Source organism: Etheostoma cragini, chromosome 7 (assembly GCF_013103735.1).
Source record: "Etheostoma cragini isolate CJK2018 chromosome 7, CSU_Ecrag_1.0, whole genome shotgun sequence".
Taxonomy (NCBI): domain Eukaryota; kingdom Metazoa; phylum Chordata; class Actinopteri; order Perciformes; family Percidae; genus Etheostoma; species Etheostoma cragini.
This window is the reverse complement of record NC_048413.1, coordinates 10,502,967-10,526,966: the sequence shown is the minus strand read 5'-3', so window position 1 is coordinate 10,526,966 and position 24,000 is coordinate 10,502,967. Positions and strand designations below refer to the sequence as shown.

Sequence of the window (24,000 nt, the reverse complement as noted above, 5' to 3'; positions counted from 1 at the left end):
CTGTAATAAAAAGTACCAAAATATTTTATTGAAAAGGTTTTTTTCTTTCTTTGTAACAATATAAAAAGATACATTCTCATGACTGTTATAAAACATACAGTACAGCTTCAGTATATAAGTCTGTGTAATGGGTTTGTTTGCATCTGGCCTTCTACACAACAAATATATGTTTTCTATTAGGTTAAAACAGTGTTTTTAAATATATGTTCTTCTTAGCTTACCCGTGCGCCTTTAAAGTGATAACATACTCAGTAACAGATCAAGGTAATCTGATCCTAATAATCCAATGGAGTTGATTGGCTGATGGTGCACTTTTCTTACACTCTATAATGACAACACAGAGACACTAGAGGTATTACCTCAGTCACTCATCCTTGGATGACAAAGAGGGCTCTTGAGAGGGAGCTCCAGGAAAAGCATGCAACACGTTTAAGTTAACTTTACAATGAGCAGCCTATGTATATTACAGTTACAACTATATTACAATGCAAAAGAATAATTATGAAATGTCCGAAAATCAACTGCAGGATTAATATCCAAAAGGAAAAAAAAAAGGCTTCAGGGTACAATTTTTAAATAGCTGCTCTAGATTTGAGTAGATCAGTTTGGTTCATCGATGGGTCTGCGACAATAAGGACAGCAGTTGTGCTGAAGCACCAGGAGCTCATAATCCTCACTGTGAAACATCTACGAGGAAACAAAAAGATGGGAACATCAGAACAGCCCAGAGAAAACAGATCTGAGAATTAATGTAACGTATAGAAGATGTGTGTGTATAGTGATAGTTTGTTTGATAAACGCTGTACCTTGAAGCAGGTGGGGCACATAGTGATGCTTACATCAGGCAGCAGGGAGCGGAAGTATTCCCATTTGAGCGGCCTGGGCCAGCGTTTGATCAGGACGTCCCTTCTGCTCATGGAGCGAAGCACCGAGCGACTCACCTTGACGGGGACAAAGGTTGAGCCTCCCTGCTGTTTGTACGCACATAAACACATCCAAATTCTGTTATGGAGCCCGTCCTTTTACCCTGTCCAGCTGGTTTGCCCAGTTGGTGGAATATTAATCACCTCATCTCCACTTTCCTTTCTTACCTCAAAGCTCATTTTGGCTGTAAATGGGTCTTTCTCTGGATCATCCAAACCATCATCCAACCTCAAAGCCTGCAGCTCTGATTTGGTGATGATTAAGAACAAATAGCTGAAGCAATGCACACATTTCAACATCATATTGTCTGTAATGTCTTTTCTGTAATTTTATATTTTCAACACCGCAAAAAACCTTTATAAATGTAAGGTTTTTTATTTATTTATAAGGGTACTTATAAATAAAATGTTTACGTGTTTTTATTTGTTTTGCTGTAAAGCAATTTGTGACCCCTCTTGTCTGTGAAAGGTGCTATATACTGTAAATCAAGTTTACTTACTTACCTACCTACTTACCTACTTATCCTTCAAAGACTATTCTAAAAGTGAGAGTGTTCAAATATGCTGATCAGTCGTGCCTGTCAGTCACGTCGTGGCTCTGGAGGAACAGCGCAGACCTCAGTGCCCTTGAATGTCTGCTGGCTAATGCAGGTTAATCCATGGACTAGGACTGTGGCTATGGCTCTTGGAGGGTTAGTGTCATTAAGATGATACATGAGAGCCTTGCTAACCCTATTAGCTCAAGAGCTAAGATGACTTAGCTTTGACAGCTTACCCACCAGCTCAGAATCAAGGCCAACTCAGTCTAAACTGCTTCTTAGAGCTGTCACACGCCGGAGGGAAGTCACATGCTTAATTTCTACGAGATGTGCAGTGTGTTAGGGCAGGGATACAGCCTCTCAGGACTAGCAGAGTGAGGAGTTAATGATTCAAACAAAAAAGCATGTGAATAATGTGTGTGTGTGTGTGTGTGTGTGTATTTTTTAAGCTGTTACATAGATGTAGATGATCTAAGGATACCACCGTTGTCCATATCCTGCCAGCGTGCATCCCTCTGATCTGTGTGAGGAACTTCTAAGTCAATTAGAGACACAGCCTCTTCATCACTGATGCCCTCCTCCAAGTAGAACTGCACCAGAGGCAACACCTCTGTACACAAGGAGATACGCTACATTAGAAACACAAATGCTATCCTCTGTGGCATACTACACACCGTGTTTTTGTGTGTCACTGACCATATGATGAGGCGGAGTAGATGAAAGGCTGCCGGCAGTTGATGCACACGCTGCCCTGGTTGTTCAATAGGGGGTTGTTGGTAGAGCAGCGGTAGCACATCATGCCTTCAATCAGGTCCTGCAGTGAACACATGGAAGGCTAACCCACACACTTAAAAGAACAAGACGGGAGTAACTGCTCATATAATCATTTATGAGCAATATTTCAGACCTTGTTCAATATACCAGCATGTACATCCAACGCTTTAACGCACCTCGCTGTCGTGAAATGGTTTGGAGCGAATGGTGAGGCTGCCCAGTTCTATGGACTCCTGGAAGCGAGAGGGAATGTGCAGCTCCTGGAGTTTCTCGTAGGAATACCTGGCAAGCTTATATGCACCCAGTCTTCGACTCTGCTTGGCCAACGCATACAAGGTGTTACTAACATGAAGGTTAAGGAATACTAATGTAAGAGACACAGCTGGAACAGGGATGTTGATTTCTAGATGATCTTATTTAAAATGACCTATTTTTTATTTGGAAACATTTAGACTTGCATTTATAAATAGACATAACTGTATATTCCTTAATTTTTTAGTAATTAATGAGTAGAACAAAAGCCATGCTGAGTTAGTAACATTGGCTGAATGCCTTGAAAGTAATACCTTGTTAAGGTTGTTTGTGGGCTTGTGTGTATTCTTATACAAGCATGCGTGCCTGTTTTTTGTGTCTGAGTTGAGAAAAGTGTTGCTTATTTGTATGTATATGGAGATGGATTGTTAATAGAGCAGCTCTGAGAGTGGCAATGACAGGTCAATGAGTTGCAGCTGCAACAGTTATATACTGGCACTCCTCCATCACCTAACATGTAACACCACTCCTCTTCTTTCCTCTCCACTCAGCTACTCTCCATCTCCACCAACACACCCAGTTCTGTTTCATGGCTGGGACTTTTGATAAATGCACGTCCTCCTATTGTAAAACTTGTTTAGTGCAGTTTTTTTGTGACATTGTGTTTAGTTGTTCAAACCATTTCCAACACATTCTAGCTAAGTCTACAATTCTAAAGTTAAAGATTTTGGAACACCTCAGTTTGGCCGCAGAGGATCCCAGCTGCTCGGCCTGAGTGTGTGACTACATGGATATGTCTGTGTGGCTGTGGGTGGCTTGGTGTGTGTGTGTATTTTTTCAAATTAAAGCACATTGTTTAGTCAGTGTGTTTATGTATGTATGTATGTATTTATACGTATGCAAGTTCCATAATCAAAGCATTTGTTTAGATAACGGAGAATGTGCCTCTTGCTGGCATCTTCTCCTCCTCCCCATCATCACCCCTTTTCTCTCTCTCAGCAGCAGCATAATTTGCCCCAGTGGTGCCAACTTTTCAGTTTTCTCTCTACTACATCTTTTTTTCACCACTTTATCATCACTGTCTCTCTGCCAGTCTTGATTTCAGATTTGCATGTCTGTTCTTGAGAGTTTTCCAGAGAGGAAGAACCCCACAATACTTTCTTCTAAAAAATATTTGCTTGATATCTTTTGCTATGTCAGGACTACATTCTCGAATAGAAGGATACACTTTTGAAATGCCTGGCGGTATGTCCTTGGTGAGGTTGTTCAGAAGGAACCTGCAGATGTTGAAGAGCGTCTCTGGCATGTGGGAACTGAAGGGCTCATCCTGCAGATAGAAAGAGGATTGAAAAATGAGAGTCTCTACTCAAATTTGGGTGGTTTACGTTTACATTTTTTAAAAGCTCCATCTCTCGTATATCCCTGCTTAATTGCTTCATCTTTTAGCCCGGTCTAAAACCCTATACAGTGCGTCATTCCACCTCACAGTGCCCTGCTCACCTTGTTTGGGTGACAGGGCAAGAAGAATGTGTTAAAGCAATCACTAACTGCATTTTATCCCAAAAGGGTAATGAGTTCAAATCTGTGGTGCCTGCCCCGGAGAGTTAAGGTGAGATATAAAGGTTTCCTGTTCTGGTCTGGATCACAGCGAAGCCTCTCTTTTGCAGGGGTGTAGCCGAGCAGAAAGCTGAAACAACAAACTGAGGACACTGACACAGGCCAGGTCACCCATTTAGTGCTCATAACCAGAGATTGCTTGTTTGTCAGTAGGTTAGGGCTGGGGGCTTAGAGAAGGTCACTGATGCAGTAGTCAATCATCAAGATCAATCAAGCAGTTGGTTACCATGGTGATATGGATCAGAGAGGTTACAGGAAGTGAACCATTTCGATTGTTGCATAAAGGGCATTATCACAACAGCTATGTGTTGTATGTTTATCATTATCCTTTTCTGTTAGTCAACTTAAAAGTAATACATTTGCACAAACGTTTAATAATGTTGCTTCCTGAGTAGTTCAATGTGATCAAATTCCCTTAAGTGATCTCCACCTGAAATTACCATCCTCAACTCACTGTTGTTCTCTTTACCAAAAACCTTTGTGCACATTTTAATATTCCCTTTACCCTGAGTCTTTTTTTGGACTGACATAATCTTGCAGAGCCAGAAATTCTCCTTGTCAAACACACAGCGGTCTTGAGAAATTTGAGTACAGAAGTTGATTAGAAAGAGGGCAGCAACACAGTGGGCTGTCAGCATACCTCATGTTAGGAACATGATTGTGTTTGTTCCCAAACAGAAACCTAACCACATAGCAAGTACTGTTTCCAGGGCTTTCACTCTGACAGCCAATCATATGTCTGCCTCCTAATTTCTAAGGCCTTCTCCTACTTTTGTCTGGTCTGGCTATAAAAGATTAGGGTTGACAAAGTATAGCGTTCGCACCGTGTAGCGCTGAATGGAGCGATAGACGTGGTAGAGCTCGGCAAGATGCTGAAAACGCTCAAACTTCTTCAGCATTTCATCCCTCTGGTCTTCACTTTCTGCTTCAGACAAACATACACAGTAGTACCAAAAGGATTAGCGGGAAACAATAAATGCATTAGGCTTTCCAGTTAAAACAAATGCTTTTATCCATTGCAGTGATGATGGGTCTCACCTCTAGCAATGTCCAGACACTGCATAGATAGCATCCAATAATAGTACCCTGCATCGTTGAACCTGTTCTCCACCACTGCATTTTGGGTAAGCTGCTCGAGGACTTTAACTGCTTCGTTCTGTTGCCCTGCCTTGTGAAATGCTATGGAGTGAAAGAAATAAAGAAGTGGTGATTTATGGATTGTTATGATGTGTCCTTGAGGCAATACTAGAGTTGCCAATCTAAAGTCCTCCTTCATTGACATTTATGTGTGACATATTTGATGCCACGTTGTCATTGTTGTGCTGGTTTTGCACTGCACTTCCCCAGATATTATTACATTATAATAATCAAGCGTGAGGCAAGTATGATGACAACTTTTTTCAGCAATGGTGCCCCTCGTGTCCTGTTTGGCAAAGATTTATGAAAGGAAAAAGCTACCAGACACTGTTAAGAACAACATAGCTTTCATGAACTGGCTTTGGGTTGATTATGTCATATTAATATTAAAAAAGTACAAAAGCAATCATCGTGTGTTTATGAAAGTGTAGGCTGACAATACAAAAACAATGTGTCTGATGTAAACTCTATTAATGTATTCCATCGACACTCACACATCTGGGAAGAATCAATCAGAATTAGCTGTTTTTCAACACAATTGGATTCTCATACCCTAGAGATTTTTACTGTACCTAAAAAAAATAAAAAATAAATAAAAGTGTGCACACAAATACTCACCTAATGGAAAGAAGAAAGTTTTCAAAATTGTTCCCATTTAATTACTAACATAAGTCTTTTCCAAACAGAGAAGTTGCTGATGAATAACACCAATGCTCTTTGACATTAAAGCCCTAATAAACGTGAGCGCTATTCTTCATGTTCCTATCAGACGGTAATTAGCAGCAGCTTCAGGCAGTCGACCCCACCAGTGACCCTGCCTCTGCAACCACAGTGGGGGTCAGGATATATTAGCTGCAAATATTTTTCAGTCTACCTAACTGGTTAAAAACCACATTCAGCTGCAGTTGGTTAATGTTAGGAAGTGACACCCGCTCCTTTGCCTTTAAAGAAACACAAAACACAAGCTGACCAAAATGCAGAGTACAGCAGTGGTTGCAAACATTTTCAGATCAAAGCTCCGAAACAAATACACGTCTGTGTCATAATAATGTTTGACAAACTTGTAACTTACGATAACACACAATCCTAATTTTCCTATATGTATATGGTGCTATATGTTATATCTTTTATCATATCTTACATCTTACTACTTTTGCCATTTTATCTTTTTTTATCTTTGTGTGACTAGTGCTCTTATTGCTGAGCTCACACCTGTCTCATAGAATATGTTTCAATGCACAGTTGACTCTGTGTTAACAAACTAATACAACACAACACAACTGACTAATACAACCTGAAACTTCATAGTAAATACACATTAACAAGGTAATGCTTAGGACAATTGTGAACTCAATAAACAACATGTATATTTCTGTGTATAACAGAAATCAGGTCAATCAAAGGTTATAGCCTGATCAATCAATTAGAAAACTGTAGAGTCATCCAATATGCAGTATGATAAAGAATTTGAGTGAATGCAATTGATAAATATGACAACTATAAGAAGATGTATTAAAACAAAGATATTGGTTATACAAAAACAGTCAAAAAGCAGTTAGGTGATAAGGAAAAAATGCGGTAGACCCAATAACATCTCTTGATGGACTCCTGGAGGTTCAGAACCCCATTTCGGGAAAAACTAAAATACACTTTAAAATATGTTCCCAATCAATTCAGCCTAGTGTTAACTTTTTTCAAGTTGTTATTGAGAATTACCAGTGCAGCGGACAGGAGCCAGTCTGGAATCCTAGATTCAATTACAATCACTAGTAACACAATACTGCATGACCATAAGAAAGCTCTGTTCAGTCATGAGCTCCATGTCGGGACAGGCAGAGGAAGATTATGTAGAAGAGGAAATATGCCTGCTGAGATCATAATTACAAATCTATGAGCTGATTATAACTATGGTTACAGTTGGTAATCATCATCAGAGCCGCTTGTAGTACTGGTGATTAGAGGCATGCATGCATGTCATTCAGTTAACAGGGAGCTCAGCTCTGTTCTGCTCCAGCAAAGAGGATCATGTTTTACAATGAATTCAGAGAATCTTAAGGAAGTAATGAAACATGTCTGCTTCGAGAGCTGGCCAGGCTTTATAACTTCCATATGTAAACATTGGCTGTGAAATAATCCTGGAAACATACATTTAAAAAAACATTTGTGAATGTATACACCGGAGCATCCCAAATAGCCAGACTCAAGGTGAAAGTAAAGCCCTGCTGGCGATGGAAACTCACCTTTTTGTGCCTCCTCAAAGCGGTCATTTTCTGCTAACCACTGTGCATAAGGGACATAGACGTGATTTTTGAACTGTGGGTGCTTCTCCACCAGTGAGAAGGCCTGAGAATGGACAGGTGAGTGAAAAAGAGGAGACATAAACATCCAGTGTATGTTAAAAGTTGACATGAGACTGTGAAAGTCCCACAGATTAATATTGAGAAACGTTTTGCCCTGATTAAATACGGTTGAACTGCAGTTGATTAGTGGCATGCAAGTTACCAAACATTATTTAGAGAAACAAAACATTACTTCCTGTCAAAAAATATGTTTGCAATGCAGCTTTATTACTGAGTTGAGAACAAAATAAGTGTACGAGCTAAGATGTCACACTGAATTGGAACTACAACTGCAGCTCTTACGCTGTTTGAATGACAGGGTATAAAGAGCTGTTGAAGTGCACTGTGGACACATATTTGCCCAACACAGTGACTGATTAATCAAAATGTCCTGTGGCAAAACCTGAGCCAAGAAACACACACTATTCATATAATACAGTTAAACAGAGCTAGAGACTGTGTGTGTCCCAGGCCTGTGAGCGCAAAGTAATTTAAAAAATACTTTGTTGTAGAAAAGAGTGGGAGCAGTGAATAGTATCCATATGGCCCATTCTGTAACAAAGTCTGTGCTCTGTCCCGTCTTGGTGTCCACCTCCCCCAGTGAAGCACATAAAGCCTCACCATTCTCCCAACCCTTCCTCAAGCTTCTATCTCTCTGCTCTTTCTTTTTTCTCTCTGAGGATCAAATAAATATCCAGGAATACTTCCTCAGACACTACAGCAGAACCATGTGATTTGATGTTCTGTTTTTGGCTCTTCTTTTCAGCATGCAAATCACCAATGTGCATCTCGGTAACGCCCTAAACTCGATTAAAGATTAAAAATGTTCTTCTTGTCTGAGCAGCATCATGGAGGAATTGGATTGGAAGCAGAAAAGAGCTTTAAGCTGATACTCTTTCAGTGCAGTAGTGTTTTGTGCTTCTCACTCCCTAATCATCAGGTGGGCATGGATTCAGAGAAATCCAAAGCTGGATGATTAGCTCTGGGGTGTGTGTGTGTGTGTGTGTGTGTGTGTGTGTGTGTGTGTGTGTGTGTGTGTGTGTGTGTGTGTGTGTGTGTGTGTGCGCGAGCGTACATGTGGTTTAAGTTTGTCAGTGTATAAAACAATCCAGCAAATGCATTGTCTTATGTTTGCATTCAGCTGTGGTTACTTTAACAAATACAACACACTTCTAGTGAGACCCTGGTTTAAATTGAACAAGCCATAAACATGAAGGGTTTTGTTATATGGGTCTCTGAGTACCACAATAGTTTACTTAGAACAGTCCCATGTGGTTCACATTATATTTATGTGATTGTCTCAGGAAACTATATATAACAATTGTGATAAGCAGAGCAGGTGTGCCTTCTGTGTGAATAAGTGTGTCGTACCTCTTCCCAGTGCCGAGTTTCCACATGCAGCTGCACTAGAGCCTGCAGGTCTCCCATCTTGGAATAAGTCTCTGAAGCATAGCCATGGTGCTTCAGCCTCTTGAAATAGAACGCACATTTTGCCAGCGGTTCGCGTTCAGCCTTGTCCAACTTACGAGCAATGTCGATCAGCCTGGGTGAGAGGAGAGAAAAATGAGAGCATGCACACACACACACACACACACACACAGAGGGCGAGTGCAGATAAAAACCCTTACATGGCGGTCAAATTATGCTCATGACCCCAAAAATAATATAAACCAGTCAGGGTCACTGGCTGAATCCGATTCAGGTTAAAGAGCCCTGACTCTGTTCAGCTGTAGTGCTGACCCACTGGTAGCACCACAGGAGACTTACAGCATGCAGATAATAGGTCAGATGGAGTCAGTGGGGAGTTCTGATATGACCACCAGACCACTGGCTTATCAGTTTGCCAGGTTTTCAACAATACACAATCCCACCCCTCATTCCCGCAATGTGTGTATGAGTGAAATCTGATAGAAAGGGACTAATTCCTTATGTATTTTCTTAGCTGTCATAGCTTTCACTCAGCATATCAAATATACCTTTTAAAATTAGACTGAGAGTGTGAACATTTCTAACCATATTAACTTGAGATTACTTTCTTTTGTTTAGTTATGAACTAGAAATGTGCCTAAAGTATTTTGGATGAGATCTATATACTGGGTAAAAATAATCATGCATACAAATCTAAAGGTGATTCAGTAAAGGTTAAGCAGGAATAATAGCGTATCTTATGTTGGAGAACTGATCTAGAATGTTTTATACAGTGACTGACACCTACATGTCTTCCCAGCCGTGTTCCCCTATAATGTCTATGGCTTTGAGATGTTCTCCTGCTGACAGGTACATCTCTGCTGCTGCCCGGGGCTCCTTGCTGCTCTTAGCCCAGTCTGCCTGCTTGGTCATCAGGATCCGTGAATTCTTAGGGTCTGTTGCTCCAATAAACTCCTGCAAGAAAGACACAGAGAGACACTAGTCTCGCTTTGTCAGACCCTCCGCCAAAGTGCACTGGAGGAGAGTCTGGCTACTCCACAGAGCATGTGGGAATGGGAGGAAAACGGGGTCTGGTTTATTGGCATTTTTTTAAACACAATCACAATCACAATCGTCTTGGGCGGTGCTAAGCGCCGGTGAAAAGCAGCAGTGCAGCTGCAAAACAGGCTCGGAAGGAACTTGTTTTGGTGGGATATGTCTTTGTTTAAAAGTTGTTTTAGCCATGCAACAGAAAACTGAGATTGGACAGACCAAACATAGATCTGAGAAAAGGTTAACCATAGTCCTCGTAAATCTACCAGAGTTTAAAATGCCAACACAAAGGAAGTCCCAGACAACGAGGGAAATCCGGCGTATTTTCTGGCGGCAACAGAGCAATCCCGGAAGTGGAACTTCAAGGATATAGACTACAAATTTACCAACGGAAAACGTTAATGTGAAATACCCATTAACACTGATGAAAAGCGAGGAATGTATGTAACAGTTAATCTGAGGAGAGCAAGAGAAGTCCATTTCAGATGGACAGAATCACTTGAGTCAAGGCCGAGACAGGATAAAGACAGTCACACAAACAGCAGGGCGCTAGCCTTACCTTGTCTATCCTACCTAAAACAAACAGTCTGTAGGACCAGATGGCCACACAGCCAAATAAATATACAGCAGCCACATCAAACAAACATAATCTGATACGTACGCACACAAAAACATACATGGACGAGTCATAGCTGTGTCATCTGCAACAGCAATGGGAATGTAACACTGATGATCAAAGTGTCCCCCCACATGTAAACATAATAAAGCATGAATTTGTCTCAACTCCAACTGACCTCCTCATCAAAGTATTTACGTAAAAGCAGACCCTCACCTTATTTTTCTCCATTTGTGCTCCATTTCCAACTCTAACTATGTGTGTAAGTTACCCCTGTGTTGTACATGGATATGTCTGTAAGAGCATTGTGAGTGTGTGTGTACTGATCAGATGATATATGTGGAGGTTTCAGTGATGTATGAGGAGATGAAAGACAGACGGTAAAGGGGGGGCTGTTTGAACACAGTTCAGGGCCCCAACTTGGCATAACTGCATGATGAGGAAAAGCATATGTTCTAGACCCCTAAAACATGCTGTGCTTTGCAGGTTGTTCTGTCCATATTGATACAAAAGTATGTTGTACCTTCGTATGTATGTATGTCTTGCGCATTTTTGCCAATCAATGATTTAATCACCTTGGCATAATCAAACATGCGCAGGTCAGTGTACATGCTCAGGGCTCTGGACTCGTGGCCGGTACGTTTGTAAAGCTTGGCTGCCTCATGGAATTTCCCCTGGTAGGCATAGACATCTGCCAGGAACAGCTCATTGTCGTTCTCACCCCGCTTCTTCCTCTCCTGCAAATCAGTACATACAAACACACCATTTGAGCAGAGATAAATGCATGTACACAGAACATGTGTGTTCCCACACACAATGAGACAAAGAACACAAAAGGCACTAACAGCTATTGGCTTGCTGGATGTAGTCAACCTCACCTCTGAAATCACACTAAACTCTTACACCATCAGTCGTAATGAAACTAGAGAACAAATACAGTGTTTATAGAATACAGTAAACAATTCACCGGAAAAAAACACACTTTCAAAGAAGGACATTTCCCCTTTTCAAATGTGAAAACAGCTTAAACTTTGTTCTGGCACTAGCCAAGTTGAAAAAATAGTTTCTCTGCCCTGCATGCATATTGTCAAGGAATGTGTGTGCTTTGCTGTGTGTAAATGTGCTTGCACGTTGTGTAAATTGGACCAGAGGAGGTAATTTAGGACACAGATTCCTCCCTTGTTCGAGGGGTTTTTCAGTGTTGCTCTGGGCCCACCCTTGCAATTAATATATGATGACCATAAGAATTGTAATTGACCCAGTATCCCCAAAGCCTTGTCTAAATTTAATGATGTCAGCTCTGGTTGGAGCAGAAACCACCAAACACAATGTGAACTTGGCTTTCCCCAATACTGAAGGATTGTATTTCCCTTTTTTAAGAGAAGGTATTACCTCGATGCTATTGATGAGCTCCAGGTAGCGCAGGTCTCTGATTCTAATGAAGGCCTGAAATTGGGAAAAGACATTGTATATTTTAGAGGATGGCCTCTCAGAACCTGATGTTTTGTGTTTTCTTTTGCAGTACCAGCTTCTTAAAAATCCTGAAAAAAAGTTGCTCCTTTGTAAAATTTGTGTGTGTGTGTGTGTGTGTTTGTGTTTGTGACTAGCCTTCTTGGCAGTGTCAAAGTCAAGTCCCTCCAGGGCCTCAGTGGCTAAATCCCTCCAGTCACTGTCCGTCACACCTAGACAGGCGATCTGGTAGGCCTCCTTAAACATTTTCTTCTCCAGGTACTGGTACATAGGCGCTGACTGGGCAGAGCAACAACACCACCGGCCAAAAGCATTACAAACTTTACATTGTGAAAACAGCAGCAAACTAATCAATGAATTAGAAGATGACCACAAACAAAATGATTTCTTGACCACGCTCGGCTCAATAACTCATTAAAAAGCAATTCATGTAAGTGATTTTTGTCTTTGTTGTACAAACGAATACCATATACAGAATACCAAGATATTCAAGATTACAACACCAACCAACCATTGGGATTTGTGTGCTTTTATTTCTACATTAAGACCATATAGAACACCGTCATTGCCTTCAGACTACAGTTGTCTGACAACATACTGCATACCTGGGGCACCTCCACAGCTGACATGGAATAGACGTGGAGACAGAAGATCTTAGAGCCGTTGTAGCCAACCATAAAGCCTTGCATCTTCTGCTGGTGTACAGGGAAATTGCTAGCCTTGATATTAAGGTAGCCATTGCCAGAAAAGCACAGCATGTCCTCACATTGGGTGTTCCAGGCCACGCTGTTAGCATTTGGCTCCTACAGGAAGAGCAAAAGAGAGGAGGCAGGTAAGGGAGGGTAGCGTGGAAATAAGGACTAGAGGTGACTGTGGAACACAGACCAGGCAGGAGTACATATAAGATATGTACCTGTACCTAATACAAATAATTACACATACTGTACATGTGTATTTTATTCCATCCCATTGCATCATCATATCATTTCCTGAACTCTCTCCACTGCCTGCTGACCTGAAAAAGCAGCTCTTTACTGTTGATGTCATAGACTAAGAGAGTGTTGTGCTCATCCACCACAGCAAGTTTATTGCGAGAGGCGCTCATGTCCAGGCAGCGCACTGAGGTTGACAGCTTCAGCAACGTGATGGGAAACAGGTTGTCAACAAATATCTTCAGGATCTACATCACAAACACAATGACAAGCAGAGCAAGATCAGAATAGAGCATCAGAACTACCGCTAGATGTAATGAATGTAAACCCTAAACAGGAATAAATGTTGCCACTTGCCGCCCCATCCACATAAAAATAAATCGAAAGGCGTTCCTTTTATGTTCAAATTCCTGGACCACTGGCTGAAGAGCATGATTTTCTCAAAATACTCACAGCTCCATCCTTTAACCCTACTAGTAGGCCCTCTCTGCCTGGTGGGCCACCAATCACTTTGATGTAGCGAATTAGAGACTCCATCACCCATTCTTTTTCCCTGACACTGGTGAAGGACAGGCACTGGAGTCTCTTCTCCTGCACAAGAGCAGAGCGGGAAGGGTGAGACCACAATTACATTTAACACACAAAACACAGCCAGCTCCAGTATGACAAAATTATTGTTTTTAATTTTTTCACAGCACGTTAATCACACCCTTTTGGTTAAAAAGTATACTTTTAACTGTAAAAAATCTTAGAACGATTTTTTTTTTAAACACTGCAAAGTTCGGCTTGACATCAGAAAGCATTGCTATAAAGACACAGACATACACAGCTCATACCAGCACAGCCTATTTATATGGTCTAAAAGCTGTCTGAGGCATGAAATACAGACATGCCTGTTAGAGAAAGATCTAAAGCACCTCTGTCACACACAGACATATTTAAAAAAATAAAAATAAACTCTGTGTTATGGCGGCTCCTCCTCCCTACCAGCCTCTGTCAAACACTTAGAGACAAGAAGAAGAGAGATACCCCGAGAGACACCCACTGGTTCAACATACTATGGTCCTTCCCCTTCCTTCCACTGTCTTACTTTATCCAGTTTGAAGAGGGTTAATAAAGGGAGAGAGACAGAGCTTGTAGAGCACAGCTGGAGCCTTTTGCGAACTAGGCAGAAACATCTGGAAAAACAGCAATTTTATGATATTATCCTTTTTACTGTTTGTGCTAGTATTGAGTGGATAAACACCGATTCACTTTGTGTCCATCATGTTAGTGCTCAAATGTCTCTACATCCTCTTGAGTAATCTTTCAAGCGTGCATTCAAATAATTTACAATCAACAAAAGTGTAACTGCAGGTTAGTAGAATTTACTGTATTATGAGAATCATAACGTGAGAAATGACTCAAAACAGAGGCTCTATAAGAAGCAAGCAAGACATTTTAAGTGAGCAAATGTCAATGGATGTTTTGGATGCTTTTGTTTTAATGAGCATTTCACTGGACAATGACAGCGGAAATATTTCGCTTCTGACCTGACACAGGATGATATGCTGGGAGCAGACTACCAGCAAGTTGCATTCAAACTTCCTGCAAATTTTCTCCTTGATCCGGTAGTGCATGTCTGAGGAGTCATCTGAATAAAGCTCATAGATGAGAATCTTCTCAGGCAGCTGGATAGCAAGACGGTTTCTGTAGATGGCAATCTTCTTCACCAGCTCACGGCACTTTATCCTCACTAGGAAAAGAAGGAAATGAAGAGAGAGAGTGACATGTGAGGGTGAGGAAAATGTAGTTATCTTAGCCAATGCATCCTGTTGAATGAGTTTTTAGAGGACTTAGTGTTACAATCTGTCATGCTGCCCTTCCTTGTATGTGTAAAAAATAAAATACTCTGTTACCTCTCCTTTATAAAAACAAATGAAGATTGAAATGGTGTCTGCATTATTTCAAAAAACCTTAACAAAAATAGTAATTTGTTGACTGTTAATAGGACAGATATGAAAAATTACAATTTGTTCCTATTAAAAATATTGGTAATGTTTAAAGTTTAGTTAAAAAAATAGTTACTCTATATCCTTGATCGTAGCACTTATCTTTACTGCTTACAAACGCATAGATTATTATTTGAAGTGTCATCACAATAGGTCCTCTATTACAAACTCAATATCCAGTTGCCAAAGCAAAAGTCCACCTTTTTGTTCAGTGATGAGGTGCTGGACAATGACATCAGTCATGCTGTCTCTATAAGCATAGCGATCCTTGTAGAGGCCATGAACTGTACTGAAGATAAGTTGGTAGCAGGCGATGGTCCCATCCTGGCAGCCCAACACCTAGATAAGAGATAACAACGTAACAGTACATCCTATTAACACCTCTTAGAAAAGACTGTGAGAGTGGGAAAATGTTCCTGTTGTTAAAGCATCTATCTACACAGTAAAACTGAGACAATCTGTCAGCAACCAACTCATTCTTGCATGCACTATCACTTTCAGTTAAATATAGTAAAAGGAAAATTGCTAAGGTGTTACTGTTAATATAAAATGAGTGGTGTAACTGATCAAGAAAAAATTATCAAATGCTGATTTGCACTCTGAATATAAGGTCTCAGCTTTATCAGTGTTTTGTACTACATGTTCCTACCTCTTTTCTTACTCTGACACACACTATTATTTAAGGGTAGGGATAACTATATCCAGACATATGGCTTCACAAGCTGTGGACCCACCACAAAGTTGGAGTCAGGCTTAACCCGGCATGTCCACACCCAGGCATTCTGCTCTCCAATGGTGCCTAGCCGCACACCGTCTTTAGTGTAGAGGGAGGCCTGTTTATCAGAGCCCCCCATGACTATATACTCGCCCTTGGAGAAGTAGCTGACGCAACAAGGGTCATAGGTGAGAGTCCTGTCTTTTCCAATCTGAAACAGACAAAGGGAGAAGTGGACATTAAACCAAGAAGTATATCTCATATTTATTGCCTAGGGGCCTGGGCCAACACCTCCAACTGTCTGGGTGGACACACATCAAAGTTCACAGTACATTCAACCATCCCCTTGGTGTTTGATGAAAAGAAAAAAAGTGTTCCCCTCCTCTATTGTATTAATGTTCAAAGTCCATTTGCAAAAGATCAAAACAGTTTGTCAATTCTGTGCATCTGTTTCTCCTCACTCTGGAGAAAGGCTGGCTGACACTCCAACTTACTTTCTTTCATTGCGAACAATTTCTGGTGTTGTAATCAAAACAGAATGTTCACTTAAATAGATAAATAGGCCAATGACAATTTATGAGCCAAAGGCATAACGGCAGAGTAATGAACAGTGCATATTTGTCTATAATTACGGTACTGCCGACAGGGAATTTAGGCGGAAGGCAGGACAGTTAGGGGGCCATTAAAGCATAGTAGGATCACTTCCAATGTACTGTTATGGTTTCAATAGAGCATGAGAGGCTAATTATAACAGGGAACACAGGTCGTAAGCTCAGTAAAGTGTTTAAATGTCATATATTTTGGACAGATAAACAGAAAGTAATGTAATTTTGTATTGCTAAAGCAAATGATACAGTAAGCTTATTGCCACAATAAATGGCAAGAAAACATTTCCATGCAAGGTAATGACACTGCATCCATTTAGTCATCTACATGTCCTTTTAAACAATTTGAAGTGGCAAAGGGGAAATAATCTTTTATAAAAACATGTTGCATGAGTCAAACTCAATATATATGTATGTATGTATGATGTATATGTACAGTCATTATATTGATTGCACTTAGGCTAGTCTCATTTTGCCAGAGCTTCCTCCATAGCGCTGCGAAAGAGGGTCTGGCTAATCCACACAGCATTAAGGGATGGGAGTATAAACGTGCTCTGGTTTATTGGCATTTATCTAAAACAATCACAATTGTCATGGACGGCGCTAAGGGTCGGAAAGAGCAACGGTGCTGCTACAAATTAGACTCGGGAAGGATCTAGTTTTAGTGGAACGTGTGTACCTTCAAAAGTTGTTTTAGTTATTCAAAAGAAAACTCAGATTGGACAGACAGTCCAGCTAGCTGTCTAGATTTTCCCTACAGAGATTGGAGGAGCAGTTAACCATAGTCCTAATAAATCCACCGGAGTTTAAAATTCCAACACAAAGAAAAGCGGGAGGTGCCGGACATCCGGCCAAAAAGAGGGACATCCAGCGGAATTTCTGGCGACACCGGAGTAATTCCAGAAGTGGAATGTCATGGATATAGACTATACTTTTTTTATTTTAAATAAACCTGTGGTATTCACCTGCTTTCCACTGAGCTGATAGAAAGACAGCTTCTGACCCCAGTCTGCCACAGCCAGAATGTCATTGTGCTCATCCCTGTGAAAATACAATAAAAAAGTAACTCTTGTCAACATACCGTACTGACAGAATTTTCATGTTTAGGAAGTGATGACTGTTAATAAAAGCCGAGAGGTCACCCTTCATCTAGGGAGCGCATGGCCAAGTCCTTTCCCTTAACAACTGAAAGCTTTTAGCTTAACTAGCTTAACTATTTTAATTGAATATCAGGACAATTTATTTTTATCTTCTTTATGGTTTTATTACAGTAAGCCTTGGTATATATATCAATGTAAGCCTGTGTGCTTAGCGTCCATGAGCAAGAAACAGAATCTTTTGCAGCTCAAGCGACACTCTTCCCTGGATGACCTCAAGCTCTGACCTCTCTGTGTTGACCAAATCTTATTCCATAAAGCAACCCAATAATAATATATCTGGTTCATCGTGTTATTGTCTGTCAACACTGCCCTCTTAACTTTAAAGTTTTATCTTCCTGAGTGCCCTTTTTTTCTCAATTAACCTGTTTGTTTGTCCTCTGTCATGGCTACATCTGCACTCCTGGCTTTGGCCGTAGGGGGCAACAAGGAACATGACTGCTGCTTCGAGGCATAATTGTGTCCCTTCCAATACTTCCTGGTTGACCACCGCCACCTGCTGGCCCCACACAAGCTATTCACTTAAAATCCAATATAATCTCAATAGCACATCATTATTTAAAACTGTAGCAACATGGATGGACAGTGCATGTCAGTGTGCAGTGACATGTGCGGCAGTGCCAGGTATTACATTTAATAAATTGCCACTATTACAGCTATTTAATTTCCTAAATATTATGCTGCTATAATTAAATAAGACTAACTTAGAGGGGTTCCAGGCTATAGACCAGATAGGAGAAGAGGAGCCTCCCGGACGTTCTATCTTGACCTTTTCCTCTCCGTTTTTGTTCCGAATGCTCACCACTCCATTCATCATCCCAAGGGCAAGGTACTGGCCATCATTTGTCCACCTTCAATCAAATGAAACCCTTTAACATTAACGCTTACATTAAAGTATACCAACAGACAGTAGAAAGTTATAACAACAGCCTTTACTTACCCACAACATGTTATTTTGCTGCTTACTTTATGTTTGTTCACAGATTTTTGCTCCGGGGACCATAGACCTAAAAAAGTTTACAAAATTGTTTTTTAAAAAAGGTACTCAGATGACCAGTGCTCCATGTGGGCAATTTCTCTATTAATAGGTTTGATAGTACATTATGCACAGTCATTTAAAGTCCAGAATAGACTCAAACACACAATGCACTCACCAAAATCCCCAGTAGAGCATGAAGCAAGTTGGTGAGTGACAGGGTTGTAGGCAACACACTGGATAGAGTCATTGTGACTACAAATAAACACATGAAAAGAAAAAGATGGAGTAACACACTGCAGAGGATGCATTATTCTACAGTGATGAGTAAACGTGAGACTTACGTATATTTTAAAATACCCTCCAGTTTAGACGTCCAGATGATGATGCTTTTATCTGCTGAGCCTGAGGCAAACCTTTTGCCTGCAGAAGAATGCATTGGTTAGTAAAATAACTGTAATGATTGATAGAGGAAAATGTAATGTACAAAGGAAAACCCAGTTGAGTACCATCTTTAGCATAGGCCACACAGTACACTATGTCTTTGTGTCCTTTTAAAGGCTGGATAATAGCTCCATCTGCTACGTCATAAACCTGCAACAAAAATGCAATACATTACATGTAATAATAATGCATGTATGTTCTTTAGATATAGTGCCTCGGCCAAAGAAAACAGGAAAGGCTCACCAGGACACGAAGCCCTGCAGCAATGATGAGTTGGCTGCCATCTGGCTTGAAGGCAAGATCATAAACACTGCAAAAGACAATCATGGATTTGTTTTCTGAAACGGTTTTTGAATTGATTAATTCATCAATAAACAAAAATGTTAACTCATTGTTAAAATATAATAGTAAACATGCCTAACATTTATCCAATCTAGCTTTTCAATTGTGAGGATTTGCTGCTTTGCTCGGTTTCTTTAATTATAACCTCAATATCTTTGGATGTATCGCTGGATTTTGGACTGTGATCGGACAAAAAGAAATCTGAAGAGGTTGAGGTTGTGGAAATAGAGAAGGACAGTTTTTTTTTAACTATTGTATGTTTTTTTTAGTTTAAGGCTAATTGTCAGGTTTTTCCACACTGTACAGCTGGAAATAAACTAGAAAGCACTATTAAAGCAAATAAAGTTATGGTTGTTAATTTAGAAATCGGTTATCTTGTGTACAGCGAGGGAACCTATGTGCTACAGAAGGTTATCTTAAATGAAAATGTTACGTTTTGTCATTTTACAGCAAGCAACAGTGTGCAGCAATAACCAAGACTTAGCTAACGTTAACATGGTGTAACCGTTAACAAGAGCTAACTTTAGCTTCGACCTAACCTTATCTCGTGCTATACAATGAAGTTGACATGCTAAACCATTGATAGAATAAATATGTTGCATGTAAACTGAGATACAATAACCTGTAAGTTAACCATCTTTACGTTAACCGAATTATGAGGGCTATCTAGCTAGCTAATGCTAGCCACCTGGCTAACAATAGTTTACATAGCAACCGCCGTTGCTAACCACCTAGCGTTACATCCCAGCATTGGGCCCAGGTTGACAGCGTAAACACAAACATCGAGACCCTCACCATTGATCCCGAATGGTTTCTTTCCATGCTAGAACGGCTCTCATTTCCACCTTTTAATAGCAAACGGGACTGATGATTGTATCAACAAGTTCTTGTCGCTTGTTCGGTCGGTTTTTCATATGAAGCTCCGTTTTCACAATTCGTTCTCACTGCGCAGACTCGGATCTACTCGCTACTTCCTGCATGCAGAAGGCCAGTCTCCAGTGTTGACATCAGAAAATATCCGGCAAGACAACACGAGCACCCATGCACTGCTGTAAGAAAAAGAAAGAGTTCGAGGTTAGTTAACAATTGTATTGCTGTTTATCATATCAGCATCTGCTGTAGATCCATGATATGTTGCACTGTATTACGTATAGATATCATCCGTGTTTTGTTAATAATTTACATTTTAGGTAAAGAAGATTCAGGAATGGCTGCTGATGTTGGTTGTAAAAAGTCAGCTGCTGGATATTTAGCTGATCGAAGGCAGTGAGTGAGCTTCAACAGTGACTCCACCACAAACCTTCCACTTTCTCAACCGGGTTCAACAACAATAACAAGAACAACACATCTCCCAAAATGCATACTAGCTGTGACATCCACCAAAGTCACAAGGACATGGATGACTCATGCCTCACCTCCACATTGCCCCTTGGCTGGATCAGAGAAGTAAGGCAGCGGAAAGAAGGGAAGACAGCCGGCAAAATAGATATCTACAATACAAGGTGTCTCTTTCTTTTCCTGTAACCCTGTCTGTATAATCATACCTTGAACCATGACTAAGTGCTTTGCGGATAAGTGTCTAATGGATTTTTCTCTCTGTTGTGTAAGTCCCCAAGGGCAGAAGTTCCGCTCAAGAGCATCCCTGCGTGCTTTCCTCCTAAAAGATGGAGAAGGGAACTTAGATATAAACCTCTTTGATTTCACCGCATCCAAGGACAATGTTGTCACCACTTCACAATTACTCCCCTCCCAAGTAAAACAGAGGAGAAGAAAGAAAAGGAATGCAGATGGACAGCAGATGATAACAGAAGATGCAACAACAAATAAATCTGAAAGAGCCCCTTCCTCCCTCAGATGTGAAACTAAAGACAGCAAAGTAAAGAGTGCAACTGTGAAGTGTGAAACTGCACCTACGACCACAGAGGATGATGTCAAACTGCAGAAGAGCCCTCAGATGGCGGGTCAGACTTTGAGAGAGAAGCTACTCAGACTGGCTCCTTCCAGTAACCAACAAAACACTCTCATTGTTCACAAGGACGAAGAGGCAGACTTGCAGCCTTCTATCCCGACTCTGAATGTGGAGCCTGCCACTGAGAGAAAGAACGAGGGTGAGGATGAACGAGACGGAGATGAGATGCAGACTCACAGCAAAGGTGACAACAAGTCTAATTCTGAACTGGAGGCGGTCGCTGAAAGTCACCGAGATGAGGAAGGCGAGGTGTTGTTACCTGACATCACTGGTGGGAGCTGCACACCAGTGAGATATTCCCAGAATGATGATCTACACTGTCTGACACCTTATACAAGTAGAAGTTCAAGTTAGTTTTCTCCGGATCTACTTTTTTTTTTTTTTTTTAGCTGGTTTTAATTTCAGCATCTTATACAGTGCAGTAGAATCACTACAATTTCAATTCTTTTCTTTATCCAGTTTCCAACTGCCTTCACATTTCTTCTTCATATTTCTTCCAGTTATGGATTCATACAAAATAATAAAATAAAAAACAAATACATTATGTAACACAAAAAAAGATTCCTTTCCTTTTAAAAGCGGAATGGAGATATGTTCAATAAAGAGGGAGGGAACATGGAATGTCCATTATTACATAATATATCTGATTTGTTCCATTTCAGAGTTCATTATTTGAGGCAGGATCAGGTTTCAAGTAATACACATGATGGTGGCATATGATTTGTAACAAGTAGAATACTTCTTTAAGGGCATTACACACATACTTCCAATAGTTACTTAACTTCAGACATGACCAAAAAAATGCACCAATGATTTTTTATTTGCAGAGTTTGGAAGTATATTGTCATTACTATAAATTGTAATTCCCACCAAGTATAATACTCACCAACTGTGCCTCCCTACATTCATTTCTACTTTAATTTTGTGGGATGTTCGGGTTCATGCACATAAATATTTGACACAGTTTTTAATCTATTGGGTAGGCAGACTGTGTAAGAGAGACCCATAGGTGAGGAAGGAGTCCAAGGTTAAAAATGCAGTTCAGTGTTTTTTTTTAAGCCCTTCAACAAACAACAATAATAACATCATATCAAACATCTCAACAGAAATTGTGTGCAATAAAAAAGTAAATCAAATAATAAATAAGGTAATTCTCTTACAGGACAAACAACATGCATGAGGTCAAATGTGAAGAAAAAAGTGAAGAAGGCAGTATATAGCCTCTCATTAAGGTCAAGCAACTGCACCCTGCCTCAGGGGGGATCATGGGGATTTCTGACATTATGTGTCATAAGAAATTTGTTCTGTTTTTATGCATAAATATTTCCTGTCTATCTAGAGTCCAAGAGTATGGAAGACAAGCGAAAAACAAGCCCTTATTTCAGCAGGAAACCCACCAGAGAGGGTAATGTTAAAATGGTTATTTTAATACAAGAAGCAAAAAGAAAGCTTGTGTAAATGTGATTATATACGATATACCTCAATGTTTAAGGAGACGTGTACACTGTCTGTGAACAGGCCTAAGCCCACCCAGAAGGAAGGCCTTCAAGAAGTGGACACCCCCTCGCTCACCCTACAACCTGGTACAGGAAACCCTTTTCCACGACCCTTGGAGGCTCCTAGTGGCCACCATTTTTTTGAATAAGACCAGTGGTAAGATACAACATACACACTTTGCATATTATTGCAACAGCATTTCTATCAACCAGTACTCAAATCTAGCATTTGTATTTTTTGTCTTACTATTCCCCAGGCAAGATGGCCATACCAGTACTGTGGCAGTTCTTTGAACGTTACCCGTCTGCAGAGGTGACCCGTGAGGCCGACTGGAAGCCCCTATCCGAACTTATGAAGCCACTAGGCCTTTATGAGCTTAGAGCCAAAACACTCACTCGATTCTCAGGTGAATGTGCTTGTTTTTTTATTGTGAGGGATTACATTATACCCTATATGAACATTATTTACAGTACTATTGGATGTCACTGGAAATTTGTATTTTTTAGTCAATAATTTTGAGGCAAAGTCAGTTGCCAGAAAAATTCCCAATCCTTTTTCTACTGCGTAGATGAATATCTGACTAAACAGTGGCGTTACCCCATCGAGTTGCATGGTATTGGGAAGTACGGCAACGACTCCTATAGGATCTTCTGTGTGGGCGAGTGGAGAGATGTGAGTCTTAACTATTTTGGATAAAATTAGTTTTATAATGTTCTTTATTGCCAAATCTGATGTTTAATTGCTTTTTTTTATGTCAAAGGTGCAACCTGAAGATCACATGTTAAACAAATACCACGCCTGGCTGTGGGAGAACCATGAAACACTTGGAATCTGAAACACGTAATATGAGGAACTGCAAGGAAGATTTGATGTGGTGCAGACAAGAAAATCAGTCACACATAAATCACATAAACAATACACATAAAAGTATTAGTGTTATGATGTACATGCAATATTAAAACTGGACACCTTTCAAAGTATGCAGTTATATTACCTCTTCCTTTTAAAATGTTTTTTTTTTACTTGATGTGTAATAAAATGTTTGGTATAAAAGTTGGAATGATTCTTGCGTGCATTATTCAGTGAGACTTCTGACTCGTCTCCCATGTCGTTATACGTACTGTAGGTGTGATCTTCTGACTGGATCTGGTTAGTCCATTGTCACAGGCTAATAATCTTACTTTGTGAGCGCACTGATGCATGACCTCTCACTCCACTCAGCAGCTTTCTTTCTGGTGCATCGGG

General features: G+C 40.4%; 2 protein-coding genes across 7 annotated transcripts; one reads left to right on the top strand and one right to left on the bottom strand.

The window, feature by feature from the left end:
- Positions 1-569: 569 nt before the first annotated feature.
- On the bottom strand, positions 570-20,254 carry ift122 (intraflagellar transport 122 homolog (Chlamydomonas)). 3 transcript variants are annotated; one of them, XM_034877796.1, is made up of 30 exons: positions 20,085-20,254; positions 19,191-19,257; positions 19,013-19,097; positions 18,848-18,926; positions 18,682-18,758; positions 18,468-18,534; positions 18,232-18,378; positions 17,336-17,411; positions 15,785-15,976; positions 15,251-15,389; positions 14,592-14,794; positions 13,513-13,650; positions 13,143-13,307; positions 12,733-12,930; positions 12,266-12,406; positions 12,050-12,103; positions 11,233-11,394; positions 9,797-9,963; positions 8,953-9,124; positions 7,483-7,585; positions 5,144-5,284; positions 4,930-5,030; positions 4,611-4,679; positions 3,715-3,815; positions 2,413-2,578; positions 2,159-2,276; positions 1,944-2,072; positions 1,092-1,168; positions 807-971; positions 570-687 (listed from the first exon to the last, which is right to left on the bottom strand). In XM_034877796.1, the coding sequence occupies exons 1-30, from the start codon at positions 20,126-20,128 to the stop codon at positions 601-603; spliced, it is 3,630 nt and encodes a 1,209-aa protein (XP_034733687.1). In that variant the 5' UTR covers positions 20,129-20,254; the 3' UTR covers positions 570-600. The 3 variants fall into 3 exon arrangements, with proteins under 3 accessions (XP_034733687.1, XP_034733688.1, XP_034733690.1); XM_034877797.1 differs by having other exon boundaries at positions 4,930-5,027; XM_034877799.1 differs by lacking the exon at positions 4,611-4,679 and having other exon boundaries at positions 4,930-5,027.
- On the top strand, positions 20,119-23,812 carry mbd4 (methyl-CpG binding domain protein 4). Of its 4 annotated transcripts, none has more exons than XM_034877803.1 (8): positions 20,119-20,363; positions 20,480-20,791; positions 20,898-21,529; positions 22,598-22,663; positions 22,777-22,911; positions 23,012-23,161; positions 23,324-23,427; positions 23,516-23,812. In XM_034877803.1, exons 2-8 carry the CDS (start codon positions 20,646-20,648, stop codon positions 23,588-23,590), a joined length of 1,308 nt encoding a protein of 435 aa, XP_034733694.1. In that variant the 5' UTR covers positions 20,119-20,363; positions 20,480-20,645; the 3' UTR covers positions 23,591-23,812. The 4 variants fall into 4 exon arrangements, with proteins under 4 accessions (XP_034733694.1, XP_034733692.1, XP_034733691.1 ...); XM_034877801.1 differs by having other exon boundaries at positions 20,898-21,595; XM_034877800.1 differs by having other exon boundaries at positions 20,898-21,607.
- The last annotated feature ends 188 nt before the right edge of the window (positions 23,813-24,000 follow it).

Bases quoted from the DNA above. Each gene is read 5' to 3' on its own strand.
- ift122 (XM_034877796.1), bottom strand. From the start codon at position 20,128: ATGAGAGCCGTTCTAGCATGGAAAGAAACCATTCGGGATCAATG. The intron at 18,759-18,847 runs GTAAGTCTCACG...GTTTATTTGTAG, and splicing joins GAGGGTATTTTAAAATATAC to TCACAATGACTCTATCCAGT. The intron at 17,412-18,231 runs GTTAGTCTTATT...GTATTTTCACAG, and splicing joins ATAGCCTGGAACCCCTCTAA to GGATGAGCACAATGACATTC.
- mbd4 (XM_034877800.1), top strand. From the start codon at position 20,646: ATGCATACTAGCTGTGACATCCACCAAAGTCACAAGGACATGGATGAC. The intron at 22,912-23,011 runs GTAAGATACAAC...ACTATTCCCCAG, and splicing joins TTTTTTGAATAAGACCAGTG to GCAAGATGGCCATACCAGTA. The intron at 23,428-23,515 runs GTGAGTCTTAAC...TTTATGTCAAAG, and splicing joins GTGTGGGCGAGTGGAGAGAT to GTGCAACCTGAAGATCACAT.